The 25,329-nt window shown below is 40.4% G+C and overlaps 1 protein-coding gene and 1 long non-coding RNA gene across 4 annotated transcripts in view; one reads left to right on the top strand and one right to left on the bottom strand.

The window, feature by feature from the left end:
- Positions 1-25,329, bottom strand: part of CSMD3 (CUB and Sushi multiple domains 3) — a 1,183,531-nt gene that overhangs the window by 214,820 nt on the left and 943,382 nt on the right. For all 3 annotated transcript variants that reach the window (XM_075920204.1, XM_075920205.1, XM_075920206.1), the window contains 4 exons: positions 21,913-22,116; positions 19,660-19,784; positions 15,621-15,717; positions 9,625-9,729 (listed from right to left, as the gene is read on the bottom strand). In XM_075920204.1, the coding sequence (XP_075776319.1) occupies positions 9,625-9,729; positions 15,621-15,717; positions 19,660-19,784; positions 21,913-22,116 (531 nt within the window). The remainder of the gene's footprint in view (positions 1-9,624; positions 9,730-15,620; positions 15,718-19,659; positions 19,785-21,912; positions 22,117-25,329) is intronic.
- On the top strand, positions 13,503-15,595 carry LOC112546050 (uncharacterized). The gene is made up of 2 exons (XR_003089684.2): positions 13,503-13,664; positions 15,465-15,595. It is a non-coding gene; the product is annotated as an uncharacterized LOC112546050 (long non-coding RNA).

The following is a 25,329-nucleotide window of genomic DNA, read 5'->3' as shown; positions in this document are numbered from 1 at the left end:
GAAAAGAAAAGAAAAGAAAAGAAAAGAAAAGAAAAGAAAAGAAAAGAAAAGAAAAGAAAAGTGAGATTTAATTGATTATAAGATTCATAATGTTTGTTAATTGGCTTGCTTTATGTCACTTTATTAAATGGCTTCCCTAAAGTAACTGATTAACATGCTTTCTACCACATAATTATGACAATTAATACATCTGAAGTGTGCATCCAAATCATAAGGAAACACTACAAGGACAATCTGTCTCAAAGTATTTTGGCAATTCTGCTTTCAAACAGAATCTGGAAGAGCAAAGCCAACTCAAGAGGAATGATTCAATACAGTATGGGGTGAGAGGTAGCTGTTATGGAAAAATTAACATTCCAATTACTTAATCAGCAAAATTTGCAGAGTTCAACTTGATACTTAGATATTTGGTTATGATTAAATCAATAATCAAATTATATTTATTTGTAAAAGACCACCACACATCTGTCCAAACATTTTGTAATATGAACATTTGAAACAAGTGCTTGGTTTGTTAATTGTGTGAATCAGAGATTCCACTTAATTCAATGAAATCATCAGAAACATAACGTCTCAGCTAGCGCAATGATGCTCACTCTGCAATATGGTAACACGCTGTTAAATAAAGAGAACTGATTATTATATTCCTGCATGTTTATCTAAAAAAAGCTCACAATTGTAATGATTATTGTTTTGCCTGTGATATTTACATGGCAATGTTCCGTAGGCCTATTAAAATATAAAACAAAAGAAATGTGATTTGCAGTTTATTTATCCAAGTTTGGGATAAAATATTTAGAAGAGTCTGACTTTATCAAAATTCTTTGATTATGCCACACATACTCCACTGGGCCTTTCCAAAGTTCTGACACCATTCTCATACTTTCAGGCTCTGCCTAATCTATACATTACAGGTATGATTCCCTTGCTCATGTATCCTTATAATCATAGAATCATAGAATAATAGGACTGGAAGGGACCTCGAGAGGTCATCGAGTCCAGCTCCCCACCCTCAAGGCAGGACCAAGCTCCGTCTACACCATCCCTGACAGATGTCTATCTAACCTGTTCTTAAATATCTCCAGAGAGGGAGATTCCACCACCTCCCTTGGCAATTTATTCCAATATTTGACCACCCTGACAGTTAGGAATTTTTTCCTAATGTCCAATCTAAACCTCCCCTGCTGCACTTTAAGCCCATTACTCCTTGTCCTGTCCTCAGAAACCAAGAGGAACAAATTTTCTCCTTCCTCCTTGTGACACCCTTTTAGATATTTGAAAATCGCTATCATGTCCCCCCTTAATCTTCTTTTGTCCAAACTAAACAAGCCCAGTTCATGAAGCCTGGCTTCATAAGTCATGTTCTCTAAACCTTTAAAAAAGGAGTCATATAAAAAATGGAAACTAGGACAAATAACAAAGGATGAATATAGGCAAGCAACACGGGAATGCAGGGGCAAGATTAGAAAGGCAAAGGCACAAAATGAGATCAAACTAGCTACAGGCATAAAGGGAAACAAGAAGACCTTTTATAAATACATTAGAAGCAAGAGGAAGACCAAGGACAGGGTAGGCCCACTGCTCAGTGAGGAGTGAGAAGCCGTAACAGGAAACTTGGAAATGGCAGAGATGCTCAATGACTTCTTTGTTTCGGTCTTCACTGAGAAGTCTGGAGGTGTGCCTAACGTATCAGCCCCCCATAACATTTGTTATACTTACAGATAACTTTTTAAATTAGTAATCCTTTCTAAAAATGAAACCTTTTTTATTTTGAGATCATGCAAGATCTCCTTGTTAAGCCAAGCTGGTCTTTTGCAATATTTTCTATCTTTCCTACATAGCGGAATTGTTTGCTTTTGGGCCCTTAACAACGTCCCTTTGAAATACTTCCAACTCTCCTCAGTTTTTTTCCCTTCAGTCTTGCTTCCCATGGGACTTTACCTACAAGTTCTCTGAGCTTATCAAAATCTGCCTTCCTGAAATCCATTACCTCAGTTGTGCTGGTCTCCCTTCTACCTTTCCTTAAGATCATGAACTCTATTATTTCATGATCACTGTCCCCTATACTGTCTTCCACTTTCAAGTTCTCAACTAGTTCCTCCCTATTTGTTAAAACCAAATCCAGAACAGCTTCTCCTCTGGTAGCTTTTTCAACCTTCTGAAACAGAAAGTTGTCTCCAATGCAGTCCAGAAACTTATTGGATAGCCTGTGCCCCGCTGTGTTAGTTTCCCAACATATGTCTGGATAGTTGAAGTCACCCATCACCACTATATCTAGCATTAGTTCTCAGTGAGTTATCATGATGATAATCGGCAGTGTAACTACTGTAGCACTGGTATTGGCAGGAGTGGAGCAGCTGAAATGTGCTAAGCACAGATCCATCTGAAAACTGGTGGGTATGTACTCGGCCCAATTCAGTCATGCGTTTACTGCCACTATTAGCGGTACCGTGGCTACAGTGATATCTGTACTTCTGCTAACTCGATGAGGGATAGTGTATGTGCACACATGCAGGGGAATAACACCTTTAGCTTGCAAAGTAGACATAGACTAAAATTGCAGAGAGTGGGCTTTTGGTCCTAAGGAAATACAGAGGTAAAAGTACAGTAGTATAGTTTGGAATGTTGAAATATCCTATAGTAGCCTTCATTGACCTGACTTCCTCTTATTAAAGGGGAATAAGCAAAAGGCCTGTAGACTCTTCTAGTGACAACATGAAGGCTATTGATGCTACTTGTGTATGGTCTTCAAATACTGTGTATTTTGACTATTCACTATTCAAGGTGCATGACTGGTTATCTAAATTGTTGCTGCTCCTTAACTGGATATTTCAAACATTAATACATAAAAGAATGACAATTAAAGAAGCCAGTCCAGTGCAAGAATATTTTTAAGACTTTTGCATCTCCTGAATACTTGTGATTAAATAAATAGATAAACAAAAATTCACTTAACTTACTCATATGAATGATCAAAGGGAAAGAGTTGTGAAAACCACTGAAGCAAGTGTCTGATTCTTTTGTGTCAGCCCCCCATAATATTTGTTATACTTACAGATAACTTTTTAAATTAGTAATCCTTTCTAAAAATGAAATATCACAAATGAAGTTGTGAAGATGGCAAAAAAGTTTGATCTTGAATTGTGGATAAACTACAGTTTAACTATATAAATCTTGAAGTAATTTTTTTAATTTTATTTTTATGGATGTTCTTGTTAGCTGATGATGTTAAAAATATGACTAATACTAAATATATAATTGTGCAGGAGTTCAGCTCATGTTTATTGTTAATTTGAGATAAGCATTGCTTGGGCAGAAAATAGGTTTTAGGCAAATAATGTAGATGAGCACTTAATTAAACTCAAAATATTATTAATAGTCATCCATTACTTAACTAGTAGAAAGAATAAAGAAAACAATTTACATTAAGGTATTTAACCATTACAAAGCACTCTGTTGTGTTAACTTTGAGAGAATTAATGCAGCATGTTTACATACTTAGGATAGCTTAAACCAAAACTTAGATCATGCATTAAGCTTATTAAAATACCTAAGGATTCTACATATACAAGTAAACACACACATTAGAAAAGAGTACAGGCAGTCCCCGGGTTACGTACAAGATAGGGACTGTAGGTTTGTTCTTAAGTTGAATCTGTATGTAAGTCGGAACTGGCATCCAGATTCAGCCGCTGCTGAAACTGACCGCCAGTTCTGACTTACATACAGATTCAACTTAAGAACCCCAAGCTTCCCCAAGTCAGCTGCTGCTGAAACTGATCAGCGGCTGATTCCAGGAAGCCTGGGGCAGAGCAACTCTGCCTCGGGCTTCCTGTAGTCAGCGCTGGTCAGTTTCAGCAGCGGCTGACTTGGGGACGCCTGGGGCAGAGCAGCTGGGGTGCTGCTGGGTTGCTCCAGTAGCACCGCTCCTCAGCGCTACTGGACCAACCCAGCAGCACCCCAGCTGCTCTGCCCCAGGCGTCCTGATTCAGCCACTGCTGAAACTGACCAGCAGCGGCTGAATCAGGACCTGGGGCAGAGCAGCTGGGGTGCTGCCGGGTTGGTCCAGTAGTGCCCAGAGTGGCGCTGCAGGACCAACCGGCAGCGCCCCAGCTGCTCTGCCCCAGGGTCCAAAACAAAAGCCTGGTCTGCTGGGGGGGGCACACTAGCTGCGCCCCCCCCAGCAGACCAGGGACACGGGACCAGAGCCGCAGCGGCAGCGGGGTGCCGCACCTCTGAGGCTTTGCTCTAGCAAAGTCTCAGAGGCGCGGGACCCCGCCGCTGCTGCGGCTTCAGTCCCGGTGCCTGTGGTCTGCTGGGGACGGTCCCCAGCAGACCACAGGCACCGGGACTGAAGCCGCAGCAGCGGCGGGTTCCCGCGCTTCTGAGGCTTTGCTCTGGCAAAGCCTCAGAAGCGCAGGAACCCGCCCGGTGCCCCTGGTCTGCTGGAGACGGTCTCCAGCAGACCAGGGGCACCGGAGCAGCTTACGAACGGGGCTTTCTTGCCCCGGAGCTCGCAGGTAGCAATCCGCCACCTCGACCTCCGTGGCGAGAAAGCCCCGTTCGTAAGTGCGGATCCGACATAAGTCGGATCCGCGTAAGTCGGGGACTGCCTGTAATGATGAGAAAAGATCCCAATTCCAATGTTGTGTATCTATGTTCTGTTCCCTGATGCAAAGCAGATGCATCATTATACCTGGTCTAAACTTTTTTTAAAAAGAAATGCCATTTTTCCTTGGCTATTTAAATGAAGAAACACAATGGATTCTCGGTGATTGTAACATTGTTAAACAAGAGAGGAAAGTGGGAAACAAAACTATTAATGAAGGACATATTTGGATTGAAACAGAATAAGACCTTCCCCTTGAAAATTCCCTTCTGAAATTAAAAAAAATGGCTATGAGGAACATTTCCCTATAGATTTGTCTGCTTTGTCTTATGTGATATGAGTCTGAATCATATATACTTCTAGGTAGGGCCAGTCCAAGATCAAATAATGCCCAAGGTGAGAAACATCTCCCTCTCTCATTTGTTAAATCATTGAATACCTTAATTTTATTGCATTTGTATGCCAATTCATGACTTTGACACACAATATGCACGAAGGATTTATTCATCATATAAGACAATAAATTTGCAGGCTATGATTTATAAATCTGTATTTATTCATGTTATATATAACCAAATAAAATTATTTCCTCTGAGCCTATTGAAATTAAAGGAAATCTACCAAAGACTGTCAGAATTCCTACATGAGGATTGACTGACACAATCCAGTAATGTACTAATTATTGTTATAAATGAACAGAAAGAAGACGATGCTTTTATTACTACTTTTGACATAAACAACAAAATAAATGTTGAGATCATTCTCTCCTCTTCAGTTTAGTTCTTATATCATTCACCAAACACAATCTTCAAACATTGTAACAAGTATAAAACAAATTTGGAACATCCCTGCTCAAAACAGTTACACCTTCTCGGCTATATCATTGTAAGAATAGAGAGATGTCCTAATCACCTGTGTCATGAGAGGAGCAGATAGTTGTTGGTGTGACCACCAGTTGGTGATGTCAATCATGTGTATCAGGATTGTGCCAAACAGAGAAAGCAATCCAAATTTCACAGACAGCAATACAACATCCAAATACTTCAATCATCAGTCCATCAAGAGAACTTCCAAATACTCCTCAGGGAAAAACTAACCATATGCACACCTGATAATGACAACACAAATGTCAAAGAAGACCAGGAAGCCCTAAAACAGATCATCCAAGAAGCTTGTGAGAAATCCATTGGCTTTGCTTCCTGCTGCCATCAGGACTGCTTTGTCAACAACAACATTGAAATTATATCCCTTTTGGACCAGATGAGAAAAGTTTTCTGCAAATGGCAAAACCAACTACTATTCAGTCAGAAGCAGAATTCTTCCCATCAGCTCAAAGCTGAAGTTCAAAGGAGGATCCAAGAAATAAAAAAAAACAAATTGTGGGAGGAAAAGCAAATGAAATACAAATATTATCTGGCAAACATGATATGCAGAGCTTTTTCTGAGAGACATAAGACCAAGTTCATGTGGCCTAATATCTCTGAGATATGGTAGTTCCCTTCTTAAAAGATAACAAATTCATCAATGAGTGCTGGAAGGAACACAACCAAAAGGAAAACAATAAAGCACCAGGTCTTGCTGGCACACCAGGTGAAGTACTGAAATTGTGGGGAGAAACACTGACTAACAAACTTCATTTGCTGCTTCTCAAAATCTGGTACACCACAGAAGTACCTGCTGACGTATGCAATGCTAATATCATCATGTTCAAAAAGGGACACAGGCCTAATTGTGGCAACTATTGAAACAGAGCCCCCTCTTCATAGCTGGGAAGATTCTTGCTAAAATCTTACTAAATCACCTGCTACGTCTTGCAGAGAAAGTATTTCCAGAGTCCAAGTGTAGCTTCAGACCAACTTGAAGCACCATTACATGATATTTGCAACCAGGCAGGTCCAAGAAAAATGGCCATTATTGATCTGACCAAAGGCTTTGAGTCTGTCAACCATGAAGCTCTGTGGAAAGTCGTGTCAAAATTTTGCTGCTCAAGCAAATTTATCAACATTGCTAGACTATGCCACTGCAGATGACTGCCTCTATCCTGTGCAGCAGCTTTACCTCTGACCCTTTTTCATTCAAACTGGTGTAAATTAAGGCTGCGTATTGGTACCCACCTTTCACACCATTTTCTTAGCAGTTGATAGATGGTTTTAAAACCGTCTACCATAGATCATATGCAACCAAATATCAGACTGAAAGCAACTTCCTCAAGCTTGCTCATCTCCATGCCAGAACTAAAGTAATATCAGCAACAATAACCTAATTCCAATATGCAGATGATTGTGCTGTAAATGCACACTCAAAGGAAGATCTACAAACAGGTCTTAATTATTTCTCTGAGGCTTACAAAACTCTAGGGCTAACTCTGAGTTTTAGTAAAACAAAAGTTCTCCACTATACAGTTCCCAGACAATCATGAGACCAAGCAAGGAAGATTTACACTGACAAAGAAAAACTGGAAAACAGAATATTTTCTCTGTCTTGGCAGCCTTCTCTCACAGGGCAGACATAGATATCGAGATTCAGCACAGAATCTTCTGTGCCAGCCTTACCTTTGGCAGACCATCTTGCCAGGCATCCAATAATCACAACATCAGAGCTCACACTAGACCTTTAAGTTTACAAACAGTGCTAATTCCAACTCCGCTCTATAACTGACAGATTTGGGTGGCCAACTGGAAACACCTGAAAAACCTGGAATGTCAGCACCAGAACTTCCTTCAATGGATCCTGAACATTGTGGCTGTGTCAACACTGGCATGAATTTCCGGAACTGCTTAAAACGGAATACTATTCCGTTTTCAGTTTTTCTGGAAAAGGAGCGTCTACATTGGCAGGCTGCTTTTCCGGAAAACCCCTTTTTCCGGGAAAGCATCTGTGGCCAATGTAGACTCGCTTTTCCGGAAAAGAGCCCCGATCGCCATTTTCGTGATCGGAGCTTTTTTCCGGAAAAGACTACTGGGCTGTCTACACTGGCCCTTTTCTGGAACAGTGTTCCGGAATAAGGACTTATGCCCGAGCGGGAGCAGAATAGTTTTTCCGGAATAGCGTCTGATTTTGTACAGTAGAGCGTCGTTGCTTTTCCGGAAATTCAAGGGCCAGTGTAGACAGCTCGCAGCTTATTCCGGAAAAGCGGCTGATTTTCCGGAATAAGTGGCCCAGTGTAGACACAGCCAAAGTGGGAGGATCAACATGCTAATGTCAATATCTTCACAGAGGCACACATCTTCAGTGTTGATGTCCTGCACTAGCTCAGGTGCAGCAGTCACTGTGTGTACATGCCAGATATACACTTAAGAAAACAATCTGCTGTATGCCCAACTCACCGAAGGAAAAAGGAAATGAAAAGGTCAATAGAATCTCTTTTAAGATACCGTGACAGGGAGTACTTTCCTTGCAGTGGAATGGAAGGGGTTAAGGAAGCACTTGCAGCAGCAGAAGCCACACCCCCTTGACTCTGCTGGGCATACTTCATTCTCTGCTTCAGTACAACAGGGGAAAGCTTAACTCAGTCAGGGCTGACATCCAAGGAGGAAAGAAACACCTCGCTGGATCCAACTCAGGAGCAGCCAGGAATGTGGACCAAGGCAGCAGATGATACAAACGCCCAGGTGAGTACCCAGGCAAGAGTAGACACTCTAAGGAGATTACAATCAAAACCCAGGAAGCCTAGAGACTCCAAAGGCACCCCAACTGCAGCTATAAGGAGTCACAGCAAGAAGCTGCCCAGGGAGGAATTAGCCAGTGTCTTGATAACAGTTGATGTGTTGTGGGTGAATAACCTGCCAAATTAGTGGTGAACCCATCTGCCACTATTGAGGTTGCAGAGGTTCTTAATTAGCAGAGGAAGCAGTACAGAATAGCAATATTAACAGCACTTAGTTTTACTCCAACACCATTTCATTTTTCTATAGACATTCCAGCTTCCCACAGTCACTGAAGACCCTAAGTCAGTGTTTCCCAATTTTATTTGGCCATAGAACCTTTTTAAACTTGAAAGAATTTTGTGGAACCCCTTATAACAGTCTTATATATGGTATATAACCGGCGATCACACCACCGACTGATTGCACGCACAGCACTGAGTAGTGACATCATCGTCTCCACTCTCTGGCATTACACATGGACACTTATCATGGAACAGAAATGAAAATGGTTTTCAATAAAATTCATACATTCTTAAATATTAATTATTATTTTTTAAAAGAATAAAATGTTATTGTAATGAAATTTTCCTGCAGAACCCTTATTTTCACTTCACGAAACCCTGGATTTCTGCGGAACACCATTTAAGAAACACTTCCCTAAGTTGAGAGATGTTCTGTACTATATAGATTTTTAGATGGAATATGTTACTTATGCTGCTGATCCTTCTCTTCTATGTGAAAATTTTATTTTAAATGAATGCTGTGTATTTGATTAGCACATTTAGCTCCTTCACTGATTGTTTGTGGAATCATACAACAGATTTGAGTACTTTGGCTAGATTATTTCAGAAACAAATGTTCTCTTTTCTGAACATAACGTAATGCTTTTTTCTTTGTAAAGCAAATAATGCATTAAAGTATTTCAAATTATTGGCAGTGTTTAAATTATTATTAATTAATCCATGAATGCAATACATGGTTATTCTAATTACTGTAATAACAAAATATATAAAAGTACTTAATCTTTGCCTTGGGTTATGGACTCAACATCTAGTGCAGCTGTTAAGTACAAAAAATGTATCCGTATTTACTCCTCACTATGGTGTAATCAGAAAAAAAAACCATTCACATGTGGAACAGGTTTAGGGGAGTACAAAATAAATTACACATGCCACTCTCCAAAAAAAAGATTGCACATCTACTCTTGCTTCCAGTAGAATCAAAGGTTGCCACTGGCTTCAAAGATTTCAGTGACTGGCTTATTTTGTGCCATAAGTTGAATTTTACCCCTTCACAATATAGAGGTTATGTCTGAAAAATAAAACCTGTCAACAAACTCTTTGAGTTAATCTAGTGTATGGACATTACCTGTATATTCAAGGTGAAACCCAGCAGCTGAAACACTGATATCTGACTGAAAGTTTAGGTATAAGTTGTTAGATGTGCTATTAAGAAGGGGAGGAATTGTAGTTCCTGAAAAGAGAAAGTAAAATATTATTCCATTAAGACAATGCTGAAAAGCTCAATTCCAGAGTTATTCATAAGTAGCTATATGATATACTTCCAGAAAAAAAAGTTTAAAACAATAGAGATGTTCACTGCATTTACTGTAATCAGCTTCAGCTAGAGGACATCACTGTAGGTATTGTAGTATACCAGCTCCACTTAAAGATTTGGTAACATGCTCAATTTATCACAAGCTTGGCAGTGAGAGCTGTAGTTACTAAAGACAAATGGTGTAATTTTCAGGTTTCCCACTCACACATTTTTATTGGGAAAAGATCATTTATTAAGAATGAACTGAAAAGATGCTAATACCATAATCATTGTGATATGAGATCATCTGACAAAGTGGGTCTTTGCCCACGAAAGCTTATGCTCCAATAAATATGTTAGTCTACACGGAGCCACAGGACTTCTTGTTCTTTACGCGGATTCAGACTAACATGGTATGAACAGATACCATTAAATAGAACAAGAAATTCTTACACATCTTCATTTCTAGTCATATTAATACTTCTCAATACCAAAATATATATGGTACTGAGGAGGATTTTAAAGGTCAGAGAAGTAGTCTGTGATGGGGGTCACTCTAAGGTTTTGTTAAGTGGTCAAGTGCCACACTTTTCTATGGAAGGGGTGTGGGGTCTGGGACAGAGGTTGGGTGCAGAAGGGAGCCCAGGGTAGGGTACTGGTGTACAGGAGAGGGTATGGGGTAAAAGGAAGTTTGGGTGAAGGAGGGGGTTGTGATCTGGGATGCAGGATTGAGTTGCAGAGTCCGGAAGGGGATATGGATTCAGGAGAGAATTCTGGCTTGGAGTAGGGTTATAAAAAGGAGTGAAGGCTCTGGGAAGAGTTGTGACCTGGGAATGGAGCGGAGGGAGAGGTCATAGAGAGGTATTAGGTGGTAACCTGGAGCAGGAAGGGATGGTAACCTGGGGCAGGGAGTTGGAGTGTGCAAGGGAGTGAGGTGCCAGAGACAGGCTGTCAGGGCTATTCCCCACTCTAGCACTCCGAGTGCAAAAGGTGAGGGCCTGCAAGAGCACTTCAAAATCTTTGCCTCTACAGACATTGGTTGCAACACCCCCTCCATTCCTCCCCGCCCCCCAAATCATAATACACAGTTTTTGGGGAATTGCTGCCACCATCAAGTACTTTTTTATCCCTAAAAACCAGGGGTGAACACTTGAAACCACCTCCAGGGGTACCCCAATCTCCCCTAAAAGAGCTTGACAAAGAAAAGAGAAAACAAACTGCAGTCTCTGGTAGCTGACCCCTTAGTCTGAGGCAGGCAGATACACACAGACAGACAGACATTCCAGGACACAAGAATCAAACCATTACTGTAAAAAAGTGATTTTTATTACAAAACAAAATATAAACTTGATAAAGCATACTTGGTTGCTAGATGTTACAGAACCACTAAGGAAGGCAAATTAAAACACAGAGAAAAGTCTCTGGGCACAATGCAAGGTAGTACATGGGGAGGGGAGGATTTAGATTCACACACAGAAGTTCAAACCAAACCACAAAATAAAGAAAAAATACCTGGGATGTGACTGGATTCACTTTTCCCTTTACTTACTTCTAATTTTCTCTTTGTTGAGTCCACTCCCATGCCCCAAATTCCTTGGAGGCAAAGTAGTCCTGCCTGGGTTTAAATCATTCTGTGTCTCTCAACTCCTGGTTTTTCTCTCCCACACAAAGAAAGCAGGCAAGGAATCCATATCCAATTCAAATTTCAACACTCTATATCAATTGGTTTTCCTGGCACCCTGGCCAACACCTTTGCTAGCACCTGAGTTTAATCCCATAGGGTGCTGGTCAGGACTATTCCTGTCCATTACACAGGCTCTGGCTGGGAATCAGACAGTGGGATCTGAGAGATTGTGATGGGGCCCGGGCAGCCAATGGGAACCAGGCAATGGGAGCTGAATGATTGTGCTGGGGGCAGGGCACAGAGAAGCAGATGGAGCAGCTGCTCTGACTCCTGGGTTTGCTCCCTGCCTGAGGGTCCTAGCCTGGTAGCTGTGAGCTGGACTGAAAGGCTTGGCAGGCTGTATCTTGCCTGACCCTGGGCTAAGGCGTTGCTCCTCTTAACAATTTAAACATAATACAATACAAATAAAATTGATTGTTCCAGCAATTGAACAGGAGAATCCCATTTGCCATACTGAATTGGGACCAAGGTCAAATCAGATCATCAAAAAATTGGTTAATCAGGAGAATGGGGAACTGTGAGGCTGCTCCACCATATAGTGGGCACAGAGTGTGCTGGCCCTGTGTGGGCTGAATGTTGGCTTAACATGTAAAGCTGAGCAATGGAAGGTTTGAAGTACCAGGCTCTACTACACCTTTTATCATCTGTAATGACTCCACATGATGGGACACCTGATACAATACACTGCTGCAAGTGATGCTCACTTGGATCCTCACAGATCCCCAACCTCCCTAGCCATGGGGTAGAGAGGGAGAAGATTGTTGCAGCCAACTGACAGAAAGAATCAAACTGCTCAGAGCCAACTAATGCATAGAAGCAGAACAATTCTCCAAAAAGGTGATTGGTTCCTCTGCTCATTTGTTGAGTCTTAAAGAGAACAACAAAGTCCTACATTTCCCAGTCACTCCCTGCCCCCTTCCCCTTGAAGCTCATCCAATTAGTTATGAGACTCTGAGGGACACAAAGCTATGGGAAAAGGGAAATGAAGAAGATAAATTCCAGTGTTCCCAGTGCCAATATGAGACAAAGGCATAGGTGGGAAAATAATTCTCTCAGCTAACTTTGTGTTTCCCATGCCTTGCATTTGGCCAGCGTAAGGTGGATCAATCTTCATCAGCACAAATCCTTCGCAAGTTCTTACCTTCTACACATGGATGGCTATCTTCAGGCTCAATTAGTTCTGAGAAAAGAGAACACTCCGAAGAGGCTCCTCTTCATGCTCATGTCTGTTACGCTGATTCCTCTCTTAGTCCTCAAGGACTCTCCTCACTAAGGAGACTCCCGGGAGCAAAGCCACAGTGGTCTCTTAGATTGCCTCTGCCCTGCAGCCTGTTCTACCTGTCCATTGTCAGGGACTCTCTGACTACATCTAGACTGCATCCCTCTGTCCGCAGAGGGATGCAAATCAAGCACATCAAAATTGCTAATGAAGCAGAGATTTAAATATCCTGTGCTTCATTAGCATAAACATGGCTGCTGCTTTTTTTTTTAAACAGAGTTTTTTTAGAAAAAAATGGCAGTCTGGACGTGGATCTGTCAACTATAAAGCCTTTTTTGACAGATCATCTATTCCTCAAAAAATGAGGTTTACAGGACCTGTCGAAAAAGGCTTTATTTTTGACAGATCTGTGTCTAGATTGCTGGGGGTTTTTTTAAACTCTGTTTCGGAAAAAAGCGGCGGCCATGTTTATGCTAATGAAGTACAGGATATTTAAATCTCTGCTTCATTAGCAATTTCAATGTGCTTGATTTGCATCCCTCTTTTGACAGAGGGATTCTGTCTAGACGTAGCCAGAGAGTCCCTGACAATGGACAGATAGAACAGGCTGCAGGGCAGAGTCAATCTCAGAGACCCCTGTGGCTTTGCTCCAGGGAGTCTCCATTAGAAATTTTGTCGTGCCTAATCTACATCTCTCTGTCAACAGAGAGGTGTAGTCTAGACAAACCCTCTGTGAGGTCACCTCCTCCCAACATCCTTTAACCAATAACCTGGGATACTGAAAAAGCCTTGTGATGTCAGTGCTACATCCACACCTGCCCCTGGCCAGCTCCTTTGCATGTATGAGCTGCTCCCCCTATGACACCCCCACTCACTCTTTCTTAGTTCTAGGATGAAACAAGCTGAACATGGAAATATCAGAGGCTGCTCAGTGCCACATGCAGTTTGCAGCGGTTTTCCAACTGTAAGGTGAGAACAGACTGTTAGATCATATAATCCAAGGGTGAGCAATAGTTTTTGCAGGGGGGGGCCACATCACAAATTTTCATACATGGGCACAGGCCAGCTCTGGGCCCCTGGAAGGTGCAGCAGCGTGGGGCCAGGGGCTACAGAGAGACACATAGTGGGTGTGAAAGAAGACAGTTTCTGAAAGGCAGATTTTGTGGCACAGAATATGTGTTTGCAGCAGTGTGTATGTGATAGTGATTGTGTGTGGGTGGCACAGAGACAATGTGGCACAGACTGGGGGTATGTGACAGTAACTTAGGGTATGTCTACACTGCCACCTTAGTTCGAACTAGGGTGGCTAATGTAGCCATTCAAACTTGCAAATGAAGCCCGGGATTTAAATATCCCGGGCTTTATTTGCATGTTCCCGGGTGCCGCCATTTTTAAATGCCCCATAGTTCGAACTACCAGCCCATGGCTACACTCTGCACGGGCTAGGTAGTTAGAATTAAAGCTCCTAATTCAAACTACAATTACTTCTCCTGCAATGAGGAGTACTACTGCCGCGGACAGGTAGTTCAAACTGCGGGGCATTTAAAAATGGCGGTGCCCAGGAACATGCAAATAAAGCCCGGGATATTTAAATCCCAGGCTTCATTTGCAAATTCGAATGACTACATTAACCACCCTATTTAGAACTAGGTTGGCAGTGTAGACATACCCATAGAGACTCTCCATGCTGGCTGCTGCTGAGAGAAACCACATTTTGTCTCTTTAAGGGAAATCTGTCCTGATCTGTTGTCTCCCTTTCTCCCTGCTCTGGTACTCCACTCAGTCACTTCCATCCACATTTCAAAATGGAGCAGCTCCATTGATCGTATCTCTCCCTCTCTGGAGAAATGGAGTACAGGGGCAGGGGAACACCCTGATTTCAGCACTCCCCTCATCTCCTCCACACTCACTTTGTATAGCTAGCAGGAAAATCCTGGGAGCAGCTCAGATGCAGGAATGGAACAAGGCATGGGAAGGGGCTGCTGAACACATGCTGTCGGCTGCTAAGTATGCATGCCCTACTATCAGCTGGGTGGGCTGGAGAAAAATGTTATGTGGGCCAGATCTGACCTCTGGGCCTGATTTTGTCTACCAGTACCTCTCAGAGTAATTCCTGGTGACATTTAACAAGTAAGGAAGGGGTAGAATGAAAGAAAGTCCAAAAAGTGTGTGGATGGTTTAAAGAAGATGAAATCCCTACTTTACGAGATAATGGAGGGGTTTTTTTAAAAGATAAATCTATCTTCTACGCACACTTTAATACCAAGAAACACAGGGTAAACAATTCTTTTGGTTCTGAACTTTTGTGCTCTTTCATTTTGTGCACTGTCATAGCTGAATGAGAGAATTGGCTGAAGGTTGGGGCTATTAATTGGCAGTCATTTACAGTGGCTATTAATTGGCAGTCATTTACATTAAACTGAAATGTATTTTGTAATTTAATTTAATTTATTTTATTTTATTTTAATTTAATTTAATTGAGAAGGCAACAAGAGAATAGGATGGTTAACTTGTTACTAAAATTTCTCTAAGATCTGTGCCCTTACAAGCCCCACTGCAGGACTGGTTTTTAAATAAACAGTGACTTTAAAAAAAACAGAATAGGTTAAATAAAATGTCTTTTTAGCCAAGAGATAAATGTTTCTATATGTATTAAATCATTGAACCATTGCAACAGTGGTTGATGACATCCATAGAAATGTTTCATGTAGTTTGACGCCCTCTAAATGACATGTGTGATTTTTTTTTTTCAATCTTTCAATCTTTCAGCATTATGTTTGAAGGCCCTCTTGGCTGTAACAAAGACTATAAACAAGTATGAACTGTCACCTTCAGAAGAAACAGAAAAAAGACCTAGAAAGAGCTTTGTGCTAATAATAAAGAGATGCATCTATAATGTACATACTATAAATTCTCCTCACTCACCTGAATAACTTCCAAGCCGTGGAGCATTGTTGTCACCACCATCATAAAAGTCCAAAGAGTCCCAATTGTGCTCTGTAGCAAAACTTACTACTTGCACCTACGAATAAAAATGGAAGGCACAGAATGTGATTTAATTTACAGGGGAAAATGTAAATTATAGTCTGTGGGTATATATCCCAGTAGCAATACTGTAATTATAAGTTGTTGTTTTCAGTCATGCAAAAGCTTTGTAAAGCTACGCTCTTCATTGGGAATAGAAAGCCCCAGGTCATGAAGTTAAAAACAAAACAAAACAAAAGAGTTCCCTATGTGAATTTTCAAATTTCTGATTCTGCTTTAGAAGTTCTGGGACCATTAATTAGGACAACACTCTGACTTTGAAATGAACTTGTGTGCTGAGGACAGGATATGGCTGAATGGATAATTGAAGACCACTCAGGGGAAGATGGAACAAAAGGCCAGATTTATAAAGGTATTCTGGCACATAAAGATGTAGACAGGTGCCTATTGGGATTTTCAAATGCCCCCCACATGGCCTGAAAAGTGTTGGCCAGTAGGGGACAGAAAACCCCTGGCATCTTTTAAGGAGTACACTTCTAAAGTTCATTGGTGAGAAAACCTTTTTATAACAGATTTGCCAAAACCTTGCAACAAACTTTCACCAAGAGACAGGCAGGATCCCGCTCATCTGCCAGACTGCTGAGGAACCCAGGCTTCCAAGGTAAGCCAGATCTTGGGCTGCCTTGCCACACAGATTACCCTGGTGCTGGTGATTCCAGTACTTCCAGGCACTCTGGCACCAGAATGAAAGCTCTGAGAACCCCAACTCAAGACAGAGCCTTCATAGTTTCTATGAACCTTGCTAAACAGGCAGGACCCTGACAGTCCTAGAAACCCTAACCCCTCCAAGTTTGAGCATGAGTTTTCAGGGCTTCAAGACTCCCACTGTGCCTCTTGATGTCCTAGGATTCCCCAACACTGGGAGAATGTGTTCCTGCCTTCCTCAATCACAAATAAAAATGTTTTCAAAATACCAGTATTTCCCACTAAAAAGATTCTTTCATTGAGCTTTACACAAAACTCCTCTGTGGGCATTCAGCCCGCTCATGAACTTTGTGGGACACAAGAGGTAGTAAAAAGTATTGGCTCTAGCTCACTTAATGAGAGGGTTTATAAAACAACCCCTCAAAGCCTGGATGGAAAGAAAAAAAAAACTTCAAGAGTGGTTAGTGAAGCCTACCATCGTTACACAAGAAGATCATGCCTCCACTGACTCTCATAGAGCCATAGGAAGGATACTAAGCCAGATGAAGCACTCCTCTGATCTGATGTGGTAATTCTTATGTTCTTCTATCAAGAACAAACAGATTTTTATTCTAGCAAAGTAATTGGAGGTCCAATAATTAGCTAGCAAACTAGTGATTCTATTCTTATTCATACAACACTTTATTCTTTTCTTACAATCTTAAAAAGAGAATTGTCCCCTTAATTATTTATTTTCTTTTAAACTCTCTCTTGTACTTTATTAAACATGTTGCTTTAGATCTAATTTGAGCTCTTTGTTCTTGAATTATAGAACAGAATAAGTAGGCCCATATTTGGTGTTTTCTATACTGTTAAATTAATTTGGGGGTTTTCATACTTTATGGTTTATGACCTCTTTCTGACAACAAAAATTACTACATGATCCCAGGAGGGAGACCAAAGTCCGAGCCCTGCTACCTTGACCAAGAGGGTTGGGAGTAGAAAAAGTCATCATCTGACCTCTACTGCCTTGAATGGGGGACCTGTAACCTGAGCCCCACCACTCAGGGCTAAAATCAAAGCCTGAGCCCGATCAAATTTAATGCCAGCCCCGGCAACTACATTAAAATGGGATCATGACTCACTTTGGGGCCCACACACAACTTGAGAATTGCTGATTAATTTATATATGTAACTTTATCTTCTCTTCTCTTTCACCTTCTTCTCATTAAATAGTCAAGGAGAATATTTTTAAGGTACTTAAGTGATTTAGGAACCTAAATAGAATTTTCCAAAAGGGACTTACCGGTAGCTTTGTGCATGCCTAAAACACTTTTGGAAATAAGACTTAAATGTGTTCTGAAAATGTTACTTCTAGTCTTAATTCTCACCATGTATAGACCTAAACTGTATTTCCGGTTATATGTAATACTCTGATTCAGTGTTTTACTGTTTACAGGTTGGACCTCCCTGGTCCAGCACCCTGGAGACCTGACTGGTCCCAGATAATGGATTTTGCCAGAGTAGGGGAGACCATTTATGGCTCTCCTGCTGTCGGCCTCAGCAGGCTTCCCAGTTCCACCGGCAGCCCAGCTATATATAAGCCAAAGCTGCCCTACTGCTGGAGGGAGGAGGCCCAGGAGTCTGGAAGCCCAGTACTTAGATTGGAGGGATCAGCTAGGCTCGTGGTGCCACACACACACACACACACACACACACAGCCTAGCAGAGCTGCACTTTGGAATTTTCAGCTCCTGACTCTTCTTCCCTCCAGCAGTGTGGCAGCTTTCCAGCTCCCCATGTAGCCCAGCTCGGCCACATATAGGTCTCCTGCTCCCCCCTACAGCACACCAAGACCTCGGTCTTCTCCATCCTCTGAATCTTACCAGGACCCCGCACAATACTGAGATTCTCTGACCCTGGAACATCCATGGTTCTGCTGGACCATAGATGTTGCCCGACCAGAGAGTCCCAGTTTATAGAGGTGGAACCTGTGTGAACATTTTACACGATGCAAAAGAAAACCAAATCAATATTTTACAATAGGATATAAAAATGTATATAATACATTTTATTTTTCTAACTCTTTCTTAATTCAGTAAAAAACAGTGCTAGCTTTTATGACAATTTATGTGCTTGAAAAAAATCAATATTACTGAGCTCTCCATAATAATATTGAGACCTTCTTTTTCTTTTTGACAGTAAACAACAATTTTGAACCCAACATTTATAATTTTAAATCATTCTTTCCCATATTTATTTACTTGCCCTTATTGAAGATGAAATTTCTTGTTCATATTTTGGCTATTTTTTACATTTTTCTTTTGTTCTTTAACTGATTAACATAATGTAATGTGTTATCATTAAATTTTCCCAGTTTATTATTTTATCCACTCATTAAAACTATTTAATACATACACTGAAAAACACTGGTGTTAGAATTTAGTATTAATCATGGGGGCATTTCATTATTAACCTCTTTTCCCACTGAAAAATTAGCTACGTATATTTTTACTCTGTCTACTTTTTCATATCTATCTATCGCTACACAGCTATGCCTATCAAAGATAATACTTCCACACTTTAGGCATCAGTTACCATATTTTCTTGACAAACTCTTCCCATGGGTTTATAAAAAGTTGTTTTTTGCCTTTATTCATGATTTGGCCAGTGCTTTCAAAGAATTCTAATAAGTAAGAAAAAGAATGATTTACCCTTCCAAGCACCATCCTAGATTATCCCTCACATAGGATCTGAATAAAAAATTATTAAGTAAGAATGTAAGAATTTTTCATTAATTTCAATGGGCTTTGGATCAGGCCCATATTGTAATAAGTTCATAATTATATATTTATTTTCCCCTAAACAGGCATACTTTTTTTAGGAAAATCTGCATAATTCACCTGAGAATGCAAACTACTTGTTTTTTATTCATAAGGACATTTAGTTATATTTATAAAATGAAACTTCAATTTCTACCGTCAGCAACAAATAATTTTGACTTGCTGAAAACATATATTGCTAATCATAAATGTTCCAGTAACGAGTTCTTTTGGAGAAAAGGTGTGTATAGATATACACACACACAGAGAGAGCCTTGCAGAGCTGCAGATACAGTGTATATATCTTTTCAGATTACTCCAGCCCCTAAAAAGAATCGTGTAACAAGTTCCATCATAACAGCAGTTAACTGCATGGTAAAATATTTACTAATAAATTATCTTTTCGTGGTGTCATCTCTGCAAACATCACTTTCAAACCTATGATGATAACAAGTGAATTCATATATTCTTACCTGAATTCCAGCTCCCTCTGGTACTGTGATCTTCCACACACAATTCAGATTATTGTCATAAGGCTCAGGGTAACCAGGAGACAAAATGGTCCCTTTGCGCTTAGTTAAAATTCCACCACAAGGCACTGGAAGTAAATGCACGAGGCAAGAAGTTTAACACAACACTGCTTTAGAAGTGAGAAAGCTGTATTAAAAACTAACACAATGAACAGTATTCTAGGGATGCAAATTTTTGTAAAGTGATACTATATTTTGAAATTCAAGTTGGCCTCAAGAAAATAAAACTCTTCCTATAATTTAAATCCTATTTTAAACTACCTGAAAAGAATAAAAGAAAATTTTAAACAGGATGGCTTTTTAACATACAGAATCATGTTTGTATCCCTCAGATAATGGTCATTTGAACTTTTACAAAGTGAAATCAATTTGAATGTGTCCTATTAACCTTATGAAACTAAAAATATTGCTACTTGTTAATAATTAACTTTAAACAGTTATATGTGCTCTAAATATATAAGGGGAAAGATCTCAGCATAAAAACGAGGTTTTGATCAGTGCTACTATTTTGTTGCCCCGACAACTAATTTAATTCTAATACTGGAAGGCTTCTATTCCACCTCCCAAGCTATTTTGTTTGCTTATGTGAGTAATCTCACTGACATGTATAGATTTACTTTATGATAGTAAAGAAAGTTATGGGTTTGCAAAATAGCGTATATACTATGCAGACCCACAGATAAATAAAATAATAAAATAAGTAAGTAAGAGGAATTTAATAATGCAAACTGTTGGTTCATGATGCTTAGCATGAATGAAAACATTGTTCAGGTCCCTTGATGCTCTAACAAGAGCAAATAAAAGAATGTTACAGCTTAATCTAGATACAAGTATTCTGCTGGTATTTTAATAGCTTGAAGAAAAGATTGACGCGATGTTTTATCATTACTATTAGAAGCCAATACATTACTCCTGTATAACACTATCAACTCCTTGAGCTGATTTCATTAGATACAAATATGAGGATTTAGAGAATATGTAGAACACAATTTATCTCTGTAATGAATATACTAGGTATATTTTGTAGTGCACATAATTGATAGAATCTGTTGGACACTACATGGATAAACTAAAGGTCAGTGTCACATAAAGTGTTTAAATAATTACTGGTAAAAGCAGGAACAGACAGCATGACTGATGTCCGATATCCATAAGGAAATACTGAAGAACTCACTAGGGAGTTAAGGCAATTTAATATGGTCATGTCTAGCACTTCAATTATTAAACCGATTTAGTTCAAAGCAATTTCTAACTCATACATATTTTATTACCTTTACTGGCACTGTGATATGTGCACATAACGAGTAATTGATACTTTTGGCCTGTAACTCTCTCTCAGTTGAAGTCTCTGAAAGTCAAACAATGCTCTCTTTCACATATCTAAAGGGTTCATTAGGACTGCAGTAAAATATTGCAACCGATGACCAAAAACAATACTGTCACCATTTGTGTGTATTCTAGATGAAAATTAAAATAAATACATAACCTTTAAAAAAAAGGTTGAAACCTACAATGCTGAGTTTGGTCCAATTTGTCAGGTGCTCAATTAGTGCAAATGTGTATATGTCCAAGAATGTGAATGGATTTAAACTGATACCAGAGCAAAATCTGCTCCGAAGTGTCCAGAGTTAGACCAGATAGAATTTTTTTCACATGGAAAAATATTTCTGACCTACTACATTAGTGTAACTACTTCTAAGTCTTTAATAAAGTAGTTTTTCTGGCAACAGCATAGGATATCTTGTCAGAGTTCCCAAGTGTGAGAGTATTTTAATTCTGCAGGAAGTCAGGGCAGTTTCTGAATCTTGATTAATGAGTAGCCATGGACTGTCACTTATATAAGTCCAAAAGAAGCAGATATTTTATAGCTGTAGGATATTTACTGTCATGTAGCTACTAAAATGTCAAAGCAAGGTTGGATTAGAAAGGGAAGCTGAAAAGTAAAGTATTCATTACCTCATTTAGGGTAAGTTAATATTGTGTTAACTTATTATATAGTAACATGAGAGTCCTTCTGGTATACTTCTATGTTCAGGGCAGTGAGTGGGAATGGTGTGAGTGCAAGCCAAGAAATCAGAACAAAAATAAGCAGTAAGTAGGTAAAGGAGCGGAGAAAAGGAAGGGATTTAGACCTAAGATAACATTCTTCATTGTATGTAATGATTAGGCCCATACAAAAATGTAGTCTTTACTTACCAACACATGTAGGGAGAGAATCATTCCACTGTGCCAAAGCATTTGGTACTGAATCACATCTAATTGCTATTGATCCATAGAGGATGTATCCTGGATTACACTCAAAAAGAACCAATGAACCAACTGCAAATTCATTTCCAATCCTTTTTCCAAATCTTGGTTCAGGCACAGAGCTGCACTGTGTTGCACTTGTTCTTGGAACAGCTGCATGCATGAAAATGATTGTGGATTCTTAATGTTATATTTGCTAAAGACATTTTCAAATTCAGATGTCTAAAATTAGTTTAAATATTCAATTGAGTTATCAGTTAAGAATATTTACATAATCCCCAATGAATCTTCAAAATATGGAATCCAAACTTTAAAATCTAAATGATATTACAATTCAGATTTATATGAACACTGATACTTTTTTGCAGATTTGCAATCATATTATAGCATCAATTCTGAGACCTTACTAAAATGGCACTGAAATTTTATGCTTTGTTATGAAATATTCAGCTAATTTAAGTTTCAAAATGGCATTGCTTTGTTGGTAGCATTTTGCCTTTAGTGGCTACAGGTTAAAAATTGTGATTAATGCTGTTCAATTGGTGTTCAGACTGACAGAACGAACTACAGGAACAAGTGTTGACATCTAATCATTTCTGAGTCTGATCCTTAAAAAGATCAATAATGTGAATCAAATGCAGCATCTTAATAATAGCAAGCTTACTGATCCAGCTAAATGTAAACCCATTTCCAGATCTTCATATTTAAATGGAAGAATAAATCAGGTTGAGCAGCAGGCTGGATTGAAAATTAGTCAGTCAGATTAACAAAAATAGAAAGACATGGTATTCATAACTGGTTTCTCAAATCTGGAAACCTTTCTTATTCTTCTCAAATAACATATTACAAAGGATGAATATCACATATTCTCAACTATCACATATTGCAAAGAATGAATATAAGCAAACAACACAGGTATGCAGGGGAAAGATTAGAAAGGCAAAGGCAAGACACAAGCTCAATCTAGCTATAAACATAAAGGGTAACAAGAAGACAATGTATAAATACATTAAAAGGAAGAGGAGGACCAACGACATGGTAGGACCATTGCTTAGTGAAGAGGGGAAACAATAACAAGAAACTTGGAAATGGCAGAGGTGCTTAATGACTTCTTTGTTTCAGTCTTCACCAAGAATTTTGATGATGAAGGGATGCCTAATACAGTGAATGCTAGAGGAAATGGGGTAGGTTGAGAAGATAAAATAAAAAAAGAACAAGTTAAAAATTTCTTAGAAAAATTAGATGTCTTCAAGTCATCAGGGCTTGTTAAAATGGAAAGAATTGGGTTTGTTTAGTTTGGAAAGGAGAAGATTGAGAGGGAACATGATAGCAGTTTTCAGGTATTTAAAAGGGTGGCACAAGGAAGAGGGAGAAAGATTGTTTTCTTTAGCCTCTGAGGATAGAACCAGAAGCAATGGGCTTAAACTGCAGCAAAGGAGGTTTAGGTTGGACATTAGGAAAAACTTCCTAACTGTCAGGGTGGTGAAACACTGGAATAAGTTGCCTAGGGAGATTGTGGAATCTCTGTCTCTGGAGCTACTTTCAAGTAGGAATAAGGGATCCTCTGGAAAAGGGCTTATTTTCCAGAGAATCGCGTCTACACTGGCGCTTTTCTCCGGCAAAAACCCTGAGCTGGAAAAAAGATGCAGCCATGTAAATGCAAATGCTGTGGGGGATATTTAAATCCCCCGTGGATTTGCAATTCCGAAGTGTCTCATTAGCATCCATTTTCTGGAAAGGTATGCCAATGTACACACAGCCCTAGTGTTCTATGATTCTATAAATGCATCCTAGAATACCTAAAGAGCTGATAGAGGAGGTATCTAAGATTTAGCTACCATCTTTGAAAAATCATGGAAGTTGGGAGAGATTCCAGAAGACTGGAAAAGGGCAAATATAGTGTTCATCTATAAAAAGAGAAATAAGAACAACCCAGGAAACTATAGACCAGTCAGTTTAACTTCTATGCCAAGCAAGATAATGGAACAGGTAGTTAAAGAATTAATTTGCAAACATCTGGAAGAAAACAAGGTGATAGGTAACAGCCAGCATGTAAAGAACAAACCATGTCAAACCAATCTGATAACTTTCTTTAATAGGATAACAAGTCTTGTGCATAAGGGAGAAGCAGTGGACGTAGTTTACCTAGACTTTAGTAAGGCATTTGATATGGTCTCAAATGATCTTACCAATGAACAAGGCAAATACAACTTAGATGGGGCTACTATAAAGTGGGTGGATAACTGGGTGGTTAACCATTCTCAGGGTATGTCTACACTACAAAGTTAGTTCGAACTAACAGACGTTAGTTCGAACTAACTTTCATAGGCGCTACACTAGCGCTCCGTTAGTTCGAATTTAATTCGAACTAACGGAGTGCTTAGTTCGAACTAGGAAAACCTCATTTTACGAGGATTAAGCCTAGTTCGAACTAGCTAGTTCAAATTAAGGGGTGTGTAGCCCCTTAATTCGAACTAGTGGGAGGCTAACCCTCCCCAGCTTTCCCTGGTGACCACTCTGGCCAACACCAGGGAAACTCTTCTGCCCCCCTCCCAGCGCCGGACCCCTTAAAGGGGCACGGGCTGGCTACGGTGCCCGTGCCAAGTGCAAGCCTGCCAGCACCCAGCCAGCAGACCCTGCACCTGGCACAGATCGAGCCACCCACCCGATGCCCCCCAGCCCTCCCCCTCTTCCCGGGACCAGGCTGGCGGTTCCCGGGAGCTTGCCTGGGACCGCAAGAGGCGGGCACCCACCTGGGCTAGTGCAGACATCGTGGACCTCATCCACGATCTCTGCACTAGGCACAGGAAAGTGGCCGTCTAGGGCAGGAGCGCTGCCAGCCTGGCCACCCAGGAACAAGTGTGCAAGAGAATCAAGGGGGTCCAGTGAGACCCCCGACCCTGAGCCCTGAGCTTACAATGGCCGTCCTGGGTCAGACCAAAGGTCCATCTAGCCCAGTAGCCTGTCTACCGACAGCGGCCAACCCTAGGGACCCTGGAGGGGATGGACCAAAGACAGTGACCAAGCCATTTGTCTCGTGCCATCCCTCTCCAGCCTTCCACAAACTTTGGGCAGGGACACCATTCCTACCCCCTGGCTAATACCACTCCATGGACCCAACCTCCATCACTTTATCTCACTTCTCTTTAAACTATGTTGTAGTTCTGGCCTTCACAGCCTCCTGCAGCAAGGAGTTCTACAGGTTGACTCTTTGCTTTGTGAAGAACAACTTTCTGTTACTAGTTTGAAGCCTGCTACCCATTCCTTTCCTTTGGTGTCCTCTAGTCCTTCTTTATGGGAACTAATGAAGAACTTTTCTGTATGCACCCTCTCCACCCCACTCATGCTTTTACAGACGTCTATCCT

The sequence above is a fragment of the Pelodiscus sinensis genome, chromosome 2, assembly GCF_049634645.1.
Source record: "Pelodiscus sinensis isolate JC-2024 chromosome 2, ASM4963464v1, whole genome shotgun sequence".
Classification (NCBI taxonomy): Eukaryota; Metazoa; Chordata; order Testudines; family Trionychidae; genus Pelodiscus; species Pelodiscus sinensis.
This window is presented reverse-complemented; position numbering and strand designations above follow the sequence as displayed.